The sequence below is a fragment of the Phyllobates terribilis genome, unplaced genomic scaffold (genome assembly GCF_046119375.1).
Source record: "Phyllobates terribilis strain yellow unplaced genomic scaffold, ASM4611937v1 Scaffold_7__3_contigs__length_470593459, whole genome shotgun sequence".
In the NCBI taxonomy this organism is placed as follows: domain Eukaryota; kingdom Metazoa; phylum Chordata; class Amphibia; order Anura; family Dendrobatidae; genus Phyllobates; species Phyllobates terribilis.
In genome coordinates, this window is record NW_027362767.1 from 77,661,819 (window position 1) to 77,675,167 (window position 13,349).

The window sequence follows — 13,349 nt, forward strand, 5'->3', positions numbered from 1 at the left end:
CCAAGCACAGGAGCTCAGTGCCCCCTCGTGGGCACCTTCCCACCTGCTTCTTTTCCAGTGGGGGAAATAATATATGTTCCTATTTTATACATTTCTGACTGAAAAAGAAGCTTCATAATTGGTCACTAAATTATCAGAAGCAGGAAAATGCCCCATTCACTAAAAGTGTGAAGTTCCGCTTAGTTTTCCCATTGCAATCAATAGCAGGTGAATTCTGACCAGGAGAAAGCTCTGTGCAGCCTGTTCACACTGTGCGCGGCGGTATCGCTGCTGCTCCCGTTTGCCCTTGGACCCTGATCTGCGGCCGCTCCCCGCCATGCTGCTCTCCCGGCTGCACTGCACATTGTCCCTGGTGCCCCCCCGGTGCAGCCGCGCCATGTCCGCGGTGTCGCTGCTCGTGTCCCCGGGCCGCTGCCTCTATGACCGGCCTCTGCAGCTCCAGGTCCGCGGGCTGAGCCCCGGGCAGGACGTCACTCTCCGCACCGCTCTGAGCGATGACGGCGGGGAGCTGTTCACCTCCGCGGCTCACTACCGAGCGGACAGCGGCGGGGAGCTGGATGTGAGCCGGAGCCCGGGGCTGGACGGCGGCAGCTACACCGGAGTGGAGCCGGAGGGGCCGCTGTGGTCGGTGCAGCCCCGGACTCCCTTCCGGAGGCTGGTGAAGAAGGACGTGCGGAGTCCTCTGCGGCTGCGCTTCTCCCTGCACCCGGGACACGGCGGCTCCCCCGGGGCTCTGCTGCTGGCGGAGGCCGCTCAGGAGAGGAGCTTCATGGGGGAAGGGGTGAGGCGGGAGCCGCTGCGGGAGGGCCGCGTGCGGGGGAGCCTCTTCCTGCCGCCCGGTGAGTGAGCAGTTAACCTGTCTTTATTACATTGCTTGCATTCTTCTTTGCAGCTGTTTTTGGGCTCTTTGAGCTGGGATCCTCCTGATAAAGATGTTACATACCCTTGGGGGATTTTTGGTTATCTTTTTATTTTTCTGAAGAGGTTTTGCAAGAGTTTTCTTTTTATTTCCTAAAGTATTTTTTGCATCCTTTTGGCCACATTCACAGCTTTTTTTTTTTTTTTTTTTTTTTTTTTAATTTAATTATTTCAAGTTATTTTGCAGCCGAAATTCTCCACATCCTCCTCAAAAACTTGTAGTGTCCGTTCAGTGTTTCCATTTCAAAAATTCAGCAGAAAGCCCCAGTGGACGCCCTCCGGACAGTGCTTAGTTTGGAAAGGTTTTCTTCAGGATCTGCTTCCAGAAAGAAACCTGCACTTTTTTTTTCCATCGGGTGTTTTTCAAAACCTCTTTAAGAAAAATAAAAAAAGCTAGAAAAACCCTCTTCATATAAACAACAGAGTGGAGTTCAAAGAGTTTTCCAACAATTTTCAAGGAGGATTTTGGAAACTTTAGGCCTGTGCACACGTCACAGATTTGTCGCATTTTTTTCTGCGCACATTTGTCATAAAAACCTGATGGGTTTCCTGATTTCAGCAAAGTGAATGAGAATCCTGAAGCCTCATGCACATTTTTCTAATTTGTGACTGATTTAAATCTGCAGCATGTCAATTCTTTCAGCTTTTTTTGCTGCTGATTTCACCCATACTAATGAGTGGGGAAAAATCTGCACCAAAAATGCTATTAAAAATCACACCTGTTTTAAGATGATATAAAATGGCAACAAAACAATACAGTATATAAAATCACATGTATTAAAAGGGATAACTAAAGAAAAAGTGTCACGGAAATGGCTCAGAGCTTAGCGGAGGAAGGGTACTCTTTAGGAAAACGGACAGAACCAGGACTGACAAAATAACCCAAATTCTGCTTTTTATTAGATGAAGGATACACCCACAAAACTCCCCTTGGTGAGCTCATGTGGGGGCTTGTTGTGGGATGTGCTAGGTCTTTTAGAATTTTATGAGATCCCTGGCTTTCAGGATATCTTTGCTCCTGGAGGTCCCAGGCGGGAGATATTGTCGTCATGTTTCCTATTTTACCTTTCTATAGAGGTAAAACATGGCATGGATATTAAGTTGGAGGGGTTAGAATGGGCTTACGGTGATGTGAGTGAATGCATTATGTTCGACCCTTCGCTACGACGCCGAAAATATATCTCCCATAAATATCAGATTGATGCAAACCCCAATATTCATCATTGACTACTGGCTCCAAAGTGTCTCAGACAAGCCCTTTGAATAGAGGAAGCTCTTGCCTTGGAAGTGTACTTCTCCACCTCTGAATAAATGAATCCTAATCTTAGTAACTGGTTTCCCAGAGCAGATCTCCCATTGTAATTACCTGGTCACTGCAGGATGTCCCTACTTCAATGTGAGGGTGATATGTCACCTCTCTGGAGGTGTCTTTATGGATTTTTAATTTTTCTCTACAACAAAAGGTGTTACCTGTCATTGTTATCCTGCCTCTGATGATAAGGAACCTGGTGAAAACTGTTCATGAAAGGACTGGAAGTGTGAGGCTAATAAAGCCCCAGTGGCCAGTGTGACAACTGTAAGATTCTTAATTAAATTTTTTTAAAATACATGTAAGACCGTTTTAGAAGCGGATGAGCTCTAAAATCTGTGTAATTCCTCATGTGTCATTTTCTTAAAAACAATGCGACGTCTGATGTTTTTGTTGTCAGGCGTAGTTCACATTTATCCTGTGCTCTACCATGAGGACTTGCCTAGTGGTTTCCATCTAAATCTCCAAAAAAAGATTATTCAAATGGAACCTCAATGGAGCCAATAACTATAATGGGGTAGATGGAGTCACTTTTGCTCCGTTTGGCTCTGTCTTTTTAGGTGGGGGACAAAGTGCCGTCTGCCATACTATTGTGTCCTCCTAAAAAAGACAGGTCACCACCGTAACGGACAAAGTGACGCCATCGGCACACCTATACTGAATGGCTCCATTGGGGGCTTCATCTGAATCCAGTTTTTGTGGGTCTTGGATGGAAACTCGGTGCACAGTATGAATGTGAACCTAGCCTCACCAGAATGGCTACGGTTATACCTGGATACAAGCCCTGGACCCTGACACACCTCCGTGTGTGTGTGGATTAACCCTTACAGAGCTGTAAGTGCTGCATTCATCGCCCTCCTTGAAACGTCATAGAATAGCTGTATGGCGCAGCGTGCAATGTGTATAATGGTGAGAGGAGATATAATGAATGGACCATGGAGGTGCAGTTAAACCCGACGGCTATGGGTGCTGTATTACTGGACCATACAACTAATCTAATTACGTTACCTATGTGTGATATATCCAATGGAGGGAGCCATGTGCCGCGTTAGATAAAAAATTTGAGTTATTGTTCACGTGGTCATTCTGATATTTTCCATCTCTTCTAGGACCCGGCCCGTTCCCTGCCCTCATTGATCTCTATGGCACAGGCGGAGGTCTCATGGAGCACAGAGCCAGTCTCCTGGCCAGCCATGGCTTCTGCACTATGGCGCTGGCCTATTTCGATTATGAAGACCTTCCAAAAAATCTCGGGGGGCTTCATTTGGATTACTTTAGAAATGCATTGGAATTTCTTAGATGCCACCCAAAGGTTTGTTTTTTGTTTGTCTTTTACTTTCTTTTTTTTTTCATTGCTGTCTTGACATTGATTTTTTCTGCCATTGCTACATTTTCTATAACCATCTTTTTACAGATATCCAGCATCCGTGCTTCCTTAATATGTATTTAACCCCTTCCCGACCTTGGTTTTTTTCCGTTTTTGCGTTTCTGTTTTTTGCTCCCCTTCTTCCCAGAGACAGACAGCATAGCCAGAACAATAGACAGAATTTTTAGAAAATAGCAAAAGGCAATGGTACTCACCAGCCTCTTGAAACCTTGGCTGGTGAGTACCTTCTTCCCAGAGCCATAACTTTTTTTATTTTTCCGTCAATATGACTGTGTAAGGGCTTGTTTTTTTGCGGGACGAGTTGTACTTTTGAATGACATCACTTGTTTTACCATATCGTGTACTGTAAAATGGAAAAAAATCCAAGTACAGTGAAATTGTAAAAAAAAGTGCAATTTTACAATTGTTTTATGTTTGTTTTTTTTACCATGTTCACTGAATGCTAAAACTGACCTGCCATTCTTATTCTCCAGGTCATTACGAGTTCTTAAATACCAAGCATGTATAGGTTCTTTTCATTTAAGTGGTGGAAAAAAATTCCAAAGTTTAAAAAAAAAAAGAAATGGCGCCATTTTCCGAGACCCTTTAGCGTCTCCATTTTTCGGGATCTGGGGCTGGGTGAGGGCTTATTTTTTTGCACGCCGAGCTAACGTTTTTATTGATACTATTTTGGGGTACATTCAATATTTTGATCACCTGTTATTGCATTTTGTTGCAATGCTGCGGTAACCAAAAAAACCTTAATTCTGGCGTTTTGATTTTTTTCTCTCGTTATGCCGTTTACCGATTTGATTCATTTTTTATATATTGATAGATCAGGAGATTCTGATCGCGGCGATACCAAATTTGTATTTTTTAAATTTTTTTTAGGGTTTTATTTTAAATTGGGTGAAAGGGGGGTGATTTGAACTTTTATATATTTTTAAAAACATTTTTTTTTTTACTTTTTACATGCTTCAATAGTTTCCACAGGAGACTAGAAGCTGAGATCATCAGATCACCTGTGTGTAGCAGAAATGCTCACTTGCTGTCATGTGCCCGGTAACATGCGGCTCAGCGCCGGAGCCCTCATGGAGTGCAGGGATACCACCTTGGACGTACTGATACGTCCAAGGTGGTAAAGGGGTTAAGCACCAAAGACATGATCAGATAGTTTTGAAAAGTGATTTAACCCATTTATGACGTGTGCCGTAATAGTACTCCCCACGTCATGTCCCCCTGTTTAGTGTGGGCTCTGGCGCTGAGCTTGCACCTTTCCGGGCACATGACAGCTGATCTATACAGCTGCCGTGTGCCCGCAACCGCGATCCACCCGTGGCTTTTAACTCGTGCTTACTGGAACCGCGTCATTGGCTCCGCCCATCAGCGACCCCGTCACATGATCGTGGGTCGCCAATGGGTTGGCATGATAACCCTGGGTCTGCAGGAGACCCCTTCGGTTGTCATTGCCAGACTGTTATGAGTGCTGCTCAGCGGTCAGCGCTCATACCAAGTGAGCAAATCTGCTACACACAGGCGATCTGCTCATCGCCTGTGTGTAGCAGTGGTGATCAGACAATCGCAGCTTCTAGCCTCCCATGGACACATTGAAGCATGCAAAAAGTAAAAAAAAAGTTCTAAAAAATCAAAAAAATATAAAAGTTTAAATCACTCCCCTTTTGCCTCATTCAAAATAAAACAATAAAAAAATCAAATATACACATATTTGGTATCGCCGCGTTCAGAATCTCCCGATCTATCAATATAAAAAAAGAATTTATCCGATCGGTAAACGGCATAACGAAAAAAAATTAAATTATGCTTTTTTGGTTGTCGCAGCATTGCAATAAAATGCAATAATGGGCGATCAAAACATCGGACCTACCCCAAAATGGTATCAATAAAAATATCAGCTCGGCGTGCAAAGAATAAGCCCTCACTTGGCCCCAGATCCCGAAAATTGGAGACGCTACGGGTCTCGGAAAATAGCGCCATTTTTTTTTAAACAAACTTTGGATTTTTTCTACCACTTAAATTAAAAAGAACCTATACATGTTTGGTATCTACAAACTCGTAAGGACCTGGAGAATCATAATGGAAGGTCAGTTGTAGCATTTAGTGAACATGGTAAAAAAAAAACAACAACTATGGAATTGCACTTTTTTTGCAATTTCACCGCACTTGGAATTTATTTCCCATTTTCCAGTACATGATATATCAAACCAATGATGTCATTCAAAAGTACAACTTGTCCCGCAAAAAGTAAGCCCTCACATGGCCATATTGACCAACAAATAAAAAGTTCTGGCTCTGGGAAGGAGGGGAGCAAAAAATGGAAAATGGCCTTGTAATGAAGTGGTTAATAAACGTGCCAATCTCAAGATATTTGAAAAAGAGTTGTCAGCACTCCAGCTGTTGAGAAACTATGACTCTCAGCATTCTTTAGGGTTCATTCAGCTGTTCGATTTTACCTCGTATGAGAAAAACGGACCAATTATTCTGATCTGACTCTGATCAGAGTGTCACACTGGTAGCTCACACGCCTTCTCACCACTTTCCTACGCACTGTGTTCACCACTCTGCTCCTCCCAGTGTCAGGCCATCACGCTGAACTGCCTCTTATGGCTGGAAAGTTTCCACCTGGCTATAGGGAGGCAAGGCCAGACTCTGCAGGACTTTAACCTGCTGTGTCCTGCAGAGTTTTGCTTCCCTAGCCTATCCCCTGCCAGTAGAATATACACTGCTCAAAAAAATAAAGGGAACACTTAAACAACAGTATATAACTCCAAGTAAATCAAACTTCTGTGAAATCAAACTGTCCACTTAGGAAGCAACACTGATTGACAATCAATTTCACATGCTGTTGTGCAAATGGAATAGACAATAGATGGAAATTATTGGCAATTATCAAGACACCCTCAATAAAGGAGTGGTTCTGCAGGTGGGGACCACAGACCACATCTCAGTACCAATGCTTTCTGGCTGATGTTTTGGCCACTTTTGAATGTCGGTTGTGCTTTCACACTCGTGGTAGCATGAGATGGACTCTACAACCCACAGAAGTTGCTCAGATAGTGCAGCTCATCCAGGATGGCACATCAATGCGAGCTGTGGCAAGAAGGTTTGCTGTGTCTGTCAGCGTAGTGTCCTGAGGCTGGAGGCGCTACCAGGAGACTGGCCAGTACACCAGGAGACGTGGAGGGGGCCGTAGGAGGGCAACAACCCAGCAGCAGGACCGCTACCTCCGCCTTTGTGCAAGGAGGAACAGGAGGAGCACTGCCAGAGCCCTGCAAAATGACCTCCAGCAGGCCACAAATGTGCATGTGTCTGCACAGACGGTTAGAAACCGACTCCATGAGGGTGGTATGAGGGCCCGACGTCCACAGATGGGGGTTGTGCTCACAGCCCAACACCGTGCAGGACGCTTGGCATTTGCCACAGAACACCAGGATTAGCAAAGTCGCCACTGGCGCCCTGTGCTCTTCACAGGTGAAAGCAGGTTCACACTGAGCACATGTGACAGAGTGTGGAGACGCCGTGGAGAGTGATCTGCTGCCTGCAACATCCTTCAGCATGACCGCCGGTTTGGCAGTGGGTCTGTAATGGTGTGGGGTGGTATTTCTTTGGAGGGCCGCACAGCCCTCCATGTGCTCGCCAGAGGTAGCCTGACTGCCATTAGGTACCGAGATGAGATCCTCGGACCCCTTGTGAGACCATATGCTGGTGCGGTTGGCCCTGGGTTCCTCCTAATGCAGGACAATGCCAGACCTCATGTGGCTGGAGTGTCAGCAGTTCCTGCAAGATGAAGGCATTGAAGCTATGGACTGGCCCGCCCGTTCCCCAGACCTGAATCCGATTGAGCACATCTGGGACATCATGTCTCGCTCCATCCACCAACGTCACGTTGCACCACAGACTGTCCAGGAGTTGGCGGATGCTTTAGTCCAGGTCTGGGAGGAGATCCCACAGGAGACCATCCGCAACCTCATCAGGAGCATGCCCAGGCGTTGTAGGGAGGTCATACAGGCACGTGGAGGCCACACACAATACTGAGCCTCATTTTGACTTGTTTTAAGGACATTACATCAAAGTTGGATCAGCCTGTAGTGTGTTTTTCCACTTTAATTTTGGGGGTGACTCCAAATCCAGGCCTCCATTGGTTAATAAATTTGATTTCCATTGATTATTTTTGTGTGATTTTGTGGTCAGCACATTCAACTTTGTACAGAACAAAGTATTCAAAAAGAATATTTCATTCATTCAGATCTAGGATGTGTTATTTGAGTGTTCCCTTTATTTTTTTGAGCTTCTGCCTCCACACCTTGCCTGTGCTGGTTTCCGTATGTCTTTTTCAGTTTACCAGTCTAGGTGTATTGTTGTTTTGTCTCTCCTGTTACCGACCCGGCTTGTTTACTCATGTTATCATATCTCGCTGCTCCTGACCTCCGCTTTGTACTTTGATCATGTGCTGCCTTCCCTGACTTTGGACTTTCTGACCACATCTCTGTCTTCACCCTCTGTGCCTCGTGTTTCTACTTCTACTGCAGGTCCGGGGACTGTCCTGGAGTGGCACCTGGTGACTACCCTAACAGCCCTTGGCTATCCTCACTGTCAGAGGCTGTAGTGAAGGCCTGGTAGTCACTTATTTACTCCCCTTCAGGGTAAGCCAACTCATGGGGTAGTGGGTCCTCACCCACCAACGTCACATAAAGCTGGATCAGAGTGCGATCCAAGTGTGTGGAGAAATAAAATAAAAAAATGTGCACCTTCTCCATTCTGTCAATACATGAAAACCAGACCGCACTCGAATGTCATCTGAGTGCGGTTTGATTTTTTTCACAGACTCATTGACTTGCAATTGCGATGCCGATTTGGATCCGACCCTCACATCAAATTCGGACATGTCTCTGCAAGTTTCCACCAACCTCTTGGTCCGATAAAAATGTCCCCATAGACTATCATAGGTATGAGCGCTATCTGTGAAAACCATGGATAGCACTCTACACAAAAATCAGACGTCTGAAGTTAGAAGTGCGGAGCAGCGTTCGGTCTGTACTCATATTTTGTAGAATGTTTTCTAATTATACAAGACTTCTTATAATCTGCTCTCAAAACTCTTGTAGGTTGATGAAGAAAGAATTGGAGTCATTGGTATCTCGAAAGGTGCGGATTTGGCTCTCAGCATGGCGACTTTCCTACCTGGGATTAGAGCGGCCGTTAGCGTCTCTGGTTGCGGCGCCAACACATTTGCCCCTTTACCGTGTGGTAAGTTTGTCATCCCGTGCATTGGATTCAGTGCTGAGAAGATTAAGTTCACAGAGACTGGTGAGTTTGACTTTTCAGAATCCATGGATGATCCGTTGGATCCAGCGAATTCAGAGTGTCTTATTCCAGTAGAACGGTCCCCGGCGGCTTTTCTCGTTTTGAGCGGATTAGACGACAAAAATTGGCCTAGTGCCGCCTACGCTGATCAGCTGGTCGCCCGTCTGAGAGATCATCAGAAGGATGTGGAGTTTCAGTGCTATCCTGGCGCCGGCCACCTACTTGAGCCCCCTTATACACCATTGTGCAGTGCTTCCCACCACAAATTACTGGGTATGCCAGTTTTGTGGGGAGGACAAATGAAAGAACATGCCAAAGCACAGGAAGACGCCTGGGAAAAAATCCTAACTTTTTTCTCAAAGCACCTTAAAGGGACAAATTCTGCCACGAGCCGCCTCTAAGGGGCACCTAAAGTTACCGCAGTAAATGACGTGACGCTGAGACTGATCAATTGCCTGTAGTCAATGGCCGATCTTAAATTATGTATAGGATTGATGTCAGCCGTGTGTTGTTAATCAAGGCATAGTAAATGGTCAGCCGTAGAGAGAAATACATTTTCTAGAAACCCTGATTGATCAATTACAATGCTAATAAATTATTCAACTGTGCTAATAAAGATTGTCCATGTAACTAAACCGTAAACTACGATGCATCCACACGGCGTTTGCTTTTGATGTCCCTGTAAAGATTGCTAAAGCAATGTTCACATGTTGCTTTCTTGCTGCTTTTTTTTTTTCTGCAGCCGAAACCTGATCTCTTTGGCAGTAAAAAAGCTGCAGACAAAAAGCAGGTTTTGCTGCGTTTTTCAGGATCCCAAAATTGAGCTTTGCTTCCACCATACAAGCATGAACAATGCAAGGTGTTAGGTCACCAATGCAAGATGAATGTGACACCATAAAACATTTTTGGAAAAAAGGGCAAATTGATCAAATTATTTAGTGGAAAAAGATTTTTATGTCTGAAAAAATAGTGACTTTTCTGAACAAAAACTTTTAGGAGTTCATGAAAAAATACACAATTACCGTGTGTCCGGCTTGACATGTCACTCTCCACAAGGAGAAACGTTACCCCTTGGATCCCAACCAGACTCTTCTCACCCATCCAAACCAGATCTCACACTTTGCACTGATGAGGAGCAATACCCGGAAACACAGCGTCTGCAAATTGAGGCTTTGGCTTTAATCCTAAGGCATGTAACAATGCTTATTAGAAAGGCGATATTGACTTTTAAAATTGCTACTTCCAATAGGTGGCACTAGAGTTCTAGTCCTCTTCCTAACTGAAGAGACAATTTGCACATTTCCCAGAGGAGGAGCATTGCGACTTAAAAGTCTCCTCACCTTGACATGCTTAACATTTCACTCTCCGAAAGGAGAAACGTTACCTCTTGGATCCGTGGGCTAAACACGGTGACATGTCCATTTTTTAACAGCTGCACAGGCCGCAAAACGTGGCACACGGATGACATCAGTGTGTCATCAGGATCACATGTACCGGTGCCCGGGAATCAGCAGTACAGTTTTCACCATTCCCAAGTGCTGGGTGCGCTGAACGCTGCCCTCATCATTGTCCCCTGCTCGCACTAAGATCAGCGAGAGCAGGGGACAATGTTGAGAGTTGTAGTCAGCCCCCACTGCCTACAACAAGTGTAAAATGAAGAATGAAATAAAAAAACAAAACAGATTATACTCACCTTAACACCCAATCCCCTGAAGCCATTGTCCCCTATAAAAGAAACAAAAATGAAAAGCAACATCCCTCACTTGTCCGGTGAGCAAATGTCGGTCAGATGGATTACGACGTGGGACACCATGGATTCTTTCAACTTCGGGCCAGTGAGGGATATTGTGTTTTTTTTTTTTTTTGGTTTGTTTACAGGGGACAATGGCTTCAGGGAATTATTTTATTCCTCATTTTACACTCAGTGTAGTCAGTGGGGGCTGAATACAACTCTCAACGTTGTCCTCTGCTTGTGCTGATCTCAGCTCGAGCAGGGGACAATGTTGAGAGTTGCCTTTAGCACCCGGCGCCTGAGAACTGTGTGAACTGTGCTGGCTTTTCTCAGGCGCTGGTACATGTGATACTGATGTGGCACAAGGTTGCAACGTGTATGCCACAAGTATGAAACACACGGATATCTCCGGTACTGTGTTTTCCAGTACTGGAAATATCAGGACCTGTGAAAGAGGCCATAGACATTGGTAGTGCATTTTTGGGAATGGGAGGGGACACTGTTTACTTTTACACTTTGGTGGACCATTGAGTTAGTCAGGTATTGTTCAATTTCACACCTTGGTCAAGCAATGGTTAGTTTTACACATTGGTGGGCCATTGAATTGCTCAGGCAATTATTTACTTTAACACATCAGTAGTTTAATCCTAACTAATCCTAACTGCTATTCTCAGGTGATGAGACCTAGACATTTTAAACATGAGAAAATCACAGAAATAAATGGGTTTCACATCCTGCTGTACCTGCTTTTTTTTCGCATAAAACGCAGCAAAACCTGATGGCAATACTTTTCCTGCTTTTTTGCACTCATTGCTTTCTATGGGTGAAAAACGCTGCAAAAATGCTGAAAGTGACATGTTGCAGTTTTCAAAAAAGCAGTTTTCCAATTCAGTCAGGAAAAAAAAACAATGTGTGTACATGAGATTTTTGAAATCTCATAGCTTTTACTGGTACTGTAAAACATAGCTTTTAATTTGCATTAAAAAACGCAGCAAAAACTCAACATGTGAACATAGCTTTAGGCTGCATTCACGCTTCCATTGTGCACATCCTTGTGTTCAATGTGGAGAGAAAAAAAAAGTTTCCCCGCCTTCTCCTTTCTTACAGTCAAGTGAAAATCGGACCGCTCCCGGATGTCATCTGAGTGCGGTCTGATTTTTTTTTTTCCATAGACTTGCATTGCCAGTTTTGATCCAACCCCTCGGATCAAAATCGGACATGTCTTTGATTTTTTCCGCAGACCACTCGGTCCGAGGAAAAAAATTGGACATTTACACAGCCCCATAGAATATTATAAGTACAAGTGTTAGCTGTGTAAACCACAGAAAGGCTAGATTCATTTACTCACCAAAACCAATAATGCAGCCTTCAATTCTTTGTTCTCCTGCTCGTACAGCCACACCTGGATCAAAGATCTATTTTGTAGATATCTGAAACATATGGGCTGAACCATCACTTTTTGTACTTTATGCCCTTGTCCACAGGACGCCATTTTCACCAGACATCAGTTGCCTGTCTAAATTCTAATATATATAGATAGATAGATAGATAGATATAGATATATATATAAAAATTATTCTGATGCCGTCAACGAAAACTGGAAACCTGATGATAAAAAAATTAACAGAAATGTGAATCGAGTAGAAAACTGGTGGTAATTGTGTTCCTATCTTGTATGATATTCTTTTTTGAAAATGTATGGTACTTAATACAATGTGCCTTTAATTAGACTAACAAAAAAGTATCTGTATGCACATAGAATACAAAAAAATAACTAAAATGTCTGTTAAATTGATATCCTGCTATCTGATGAAGAAATGTATAGCTGAGCCTGTATGTTTTCCATGCTATGCTACTTTTAGGTGGTGCTCCCCTTAAGGCTATGTTCACACATGTTGGGTTTTTTTTCAGTCAGAAATCTGCAGCAAATCTGATCTCTGGTAGGAAATCACCTTTGTCAAATCTGCAGGTTTTGCTGCGTTTTTTGCTGCGTTTTTTTCACCGTCCTTTTATCTTTATTTATGCATGTACATCATGTTCTGTGAAAAAAGGAACCCATTCTATTTTGCTATCAAAAACGATGAAAAAACGCCAAAAAAATGTACCTGTGTTTTTTGGTGCTCTTTTTTTCACCACCCATTATTCCTATGGGTGAAAAAACACTGAAAGAAGTGACATGCTCTGTTTTCCAAAAACCCAACCAAAGCACAAAATACACAGCAAAAAAAAAAACAAGGTGTTAACAGAGAATTCTGGTTTGTCATAGACTTTGCTGGTACTGCAAAACGCAGCTGAAAATTTGCATAAAAATCTGCACCAAAATGCGCTGCAAAACCCAACGTGTGTGAACATAGCCTTAGTATAGGCACATGGATGCTTAAAAAAAAGTCCTAGCTGCTAGCCATGAGAAATTAAGTCACCAAGACAAGTCCAAAATACACTGCTCAAAAAAATAAAGGGAACACTTAAACAACAGCATTTATGCGGGGGCATTTATGCATATAGCATTTATGCATACTTTATCCAAGTGCCATAATTTATCAAAGTGCCCTGGCAGTTAGAAAATGGCAGTTGGACAGGGCAGGAGACAGGTAAGACATGCAAGAGATTTAAACAAACTTGCTTCAAGGTCATGTTTTTGGCAAACAGTATTCACCATTTGTATTTGTGCCATTTATATTCTGGCTGCTACAATCATCCAC

General features: G+C 43.7%; 1 protein-coding gene across 1 annotated transcript; it reads left to right on the forward strand.

Moving 5' to 3' along the window:
• Nucleotides 1-228: 228 nt before the first annotated feature.
• On the forward strand, nucleotides 229-9,531 carry LOC141153735 (acyl-coenzyme A thioesterase 1-like). Its single transcript, XM_073638830.1, has 3 exons — nucleotides 229-839; nucleotides 3,337-3,539; nucleotides 8,717-9,531. Exons 1-3 carry the CDS (start codon nucleotides 317-319, stop codon nucleotides 9,314-9,316), a joined length of 1,326 nt encoding a protein of 441 aa, XP_073494931.1. The 5' UTR covers nucleotides 229-316; the 3' UTR covers nucleotides 9,317-9,531.
• The last annotated feature ends 3,818 nt before the right edge of the window (nucleotides 9,532-13,349 follow it).

Bases quoted from the DNA above. Each gene is read 5' to 3' on its own strand.
- LOC141153735 (XM_073638830.1), top strand. From the start codon at position 317: ATGCTGCTCTCCCGGCTGCACTGCACATTGTCCCTGGTGCCCCCCCGG. The intron at 840-3,336 runs GTGAGTGAGCAG...CATCTCTTCTAG, and splicing joins GAGCCTCTTCCTGCCGCCCG to GACCCGGCCCGTTCCCTGCC. The intron at 3,540-8,716 runs GTTTGTTTTTTG...AAACTCTTGTAG, and splicing joins TTCTTAGATGCCACCCAAAG to GTTGATGAAGAAAGAATTGG.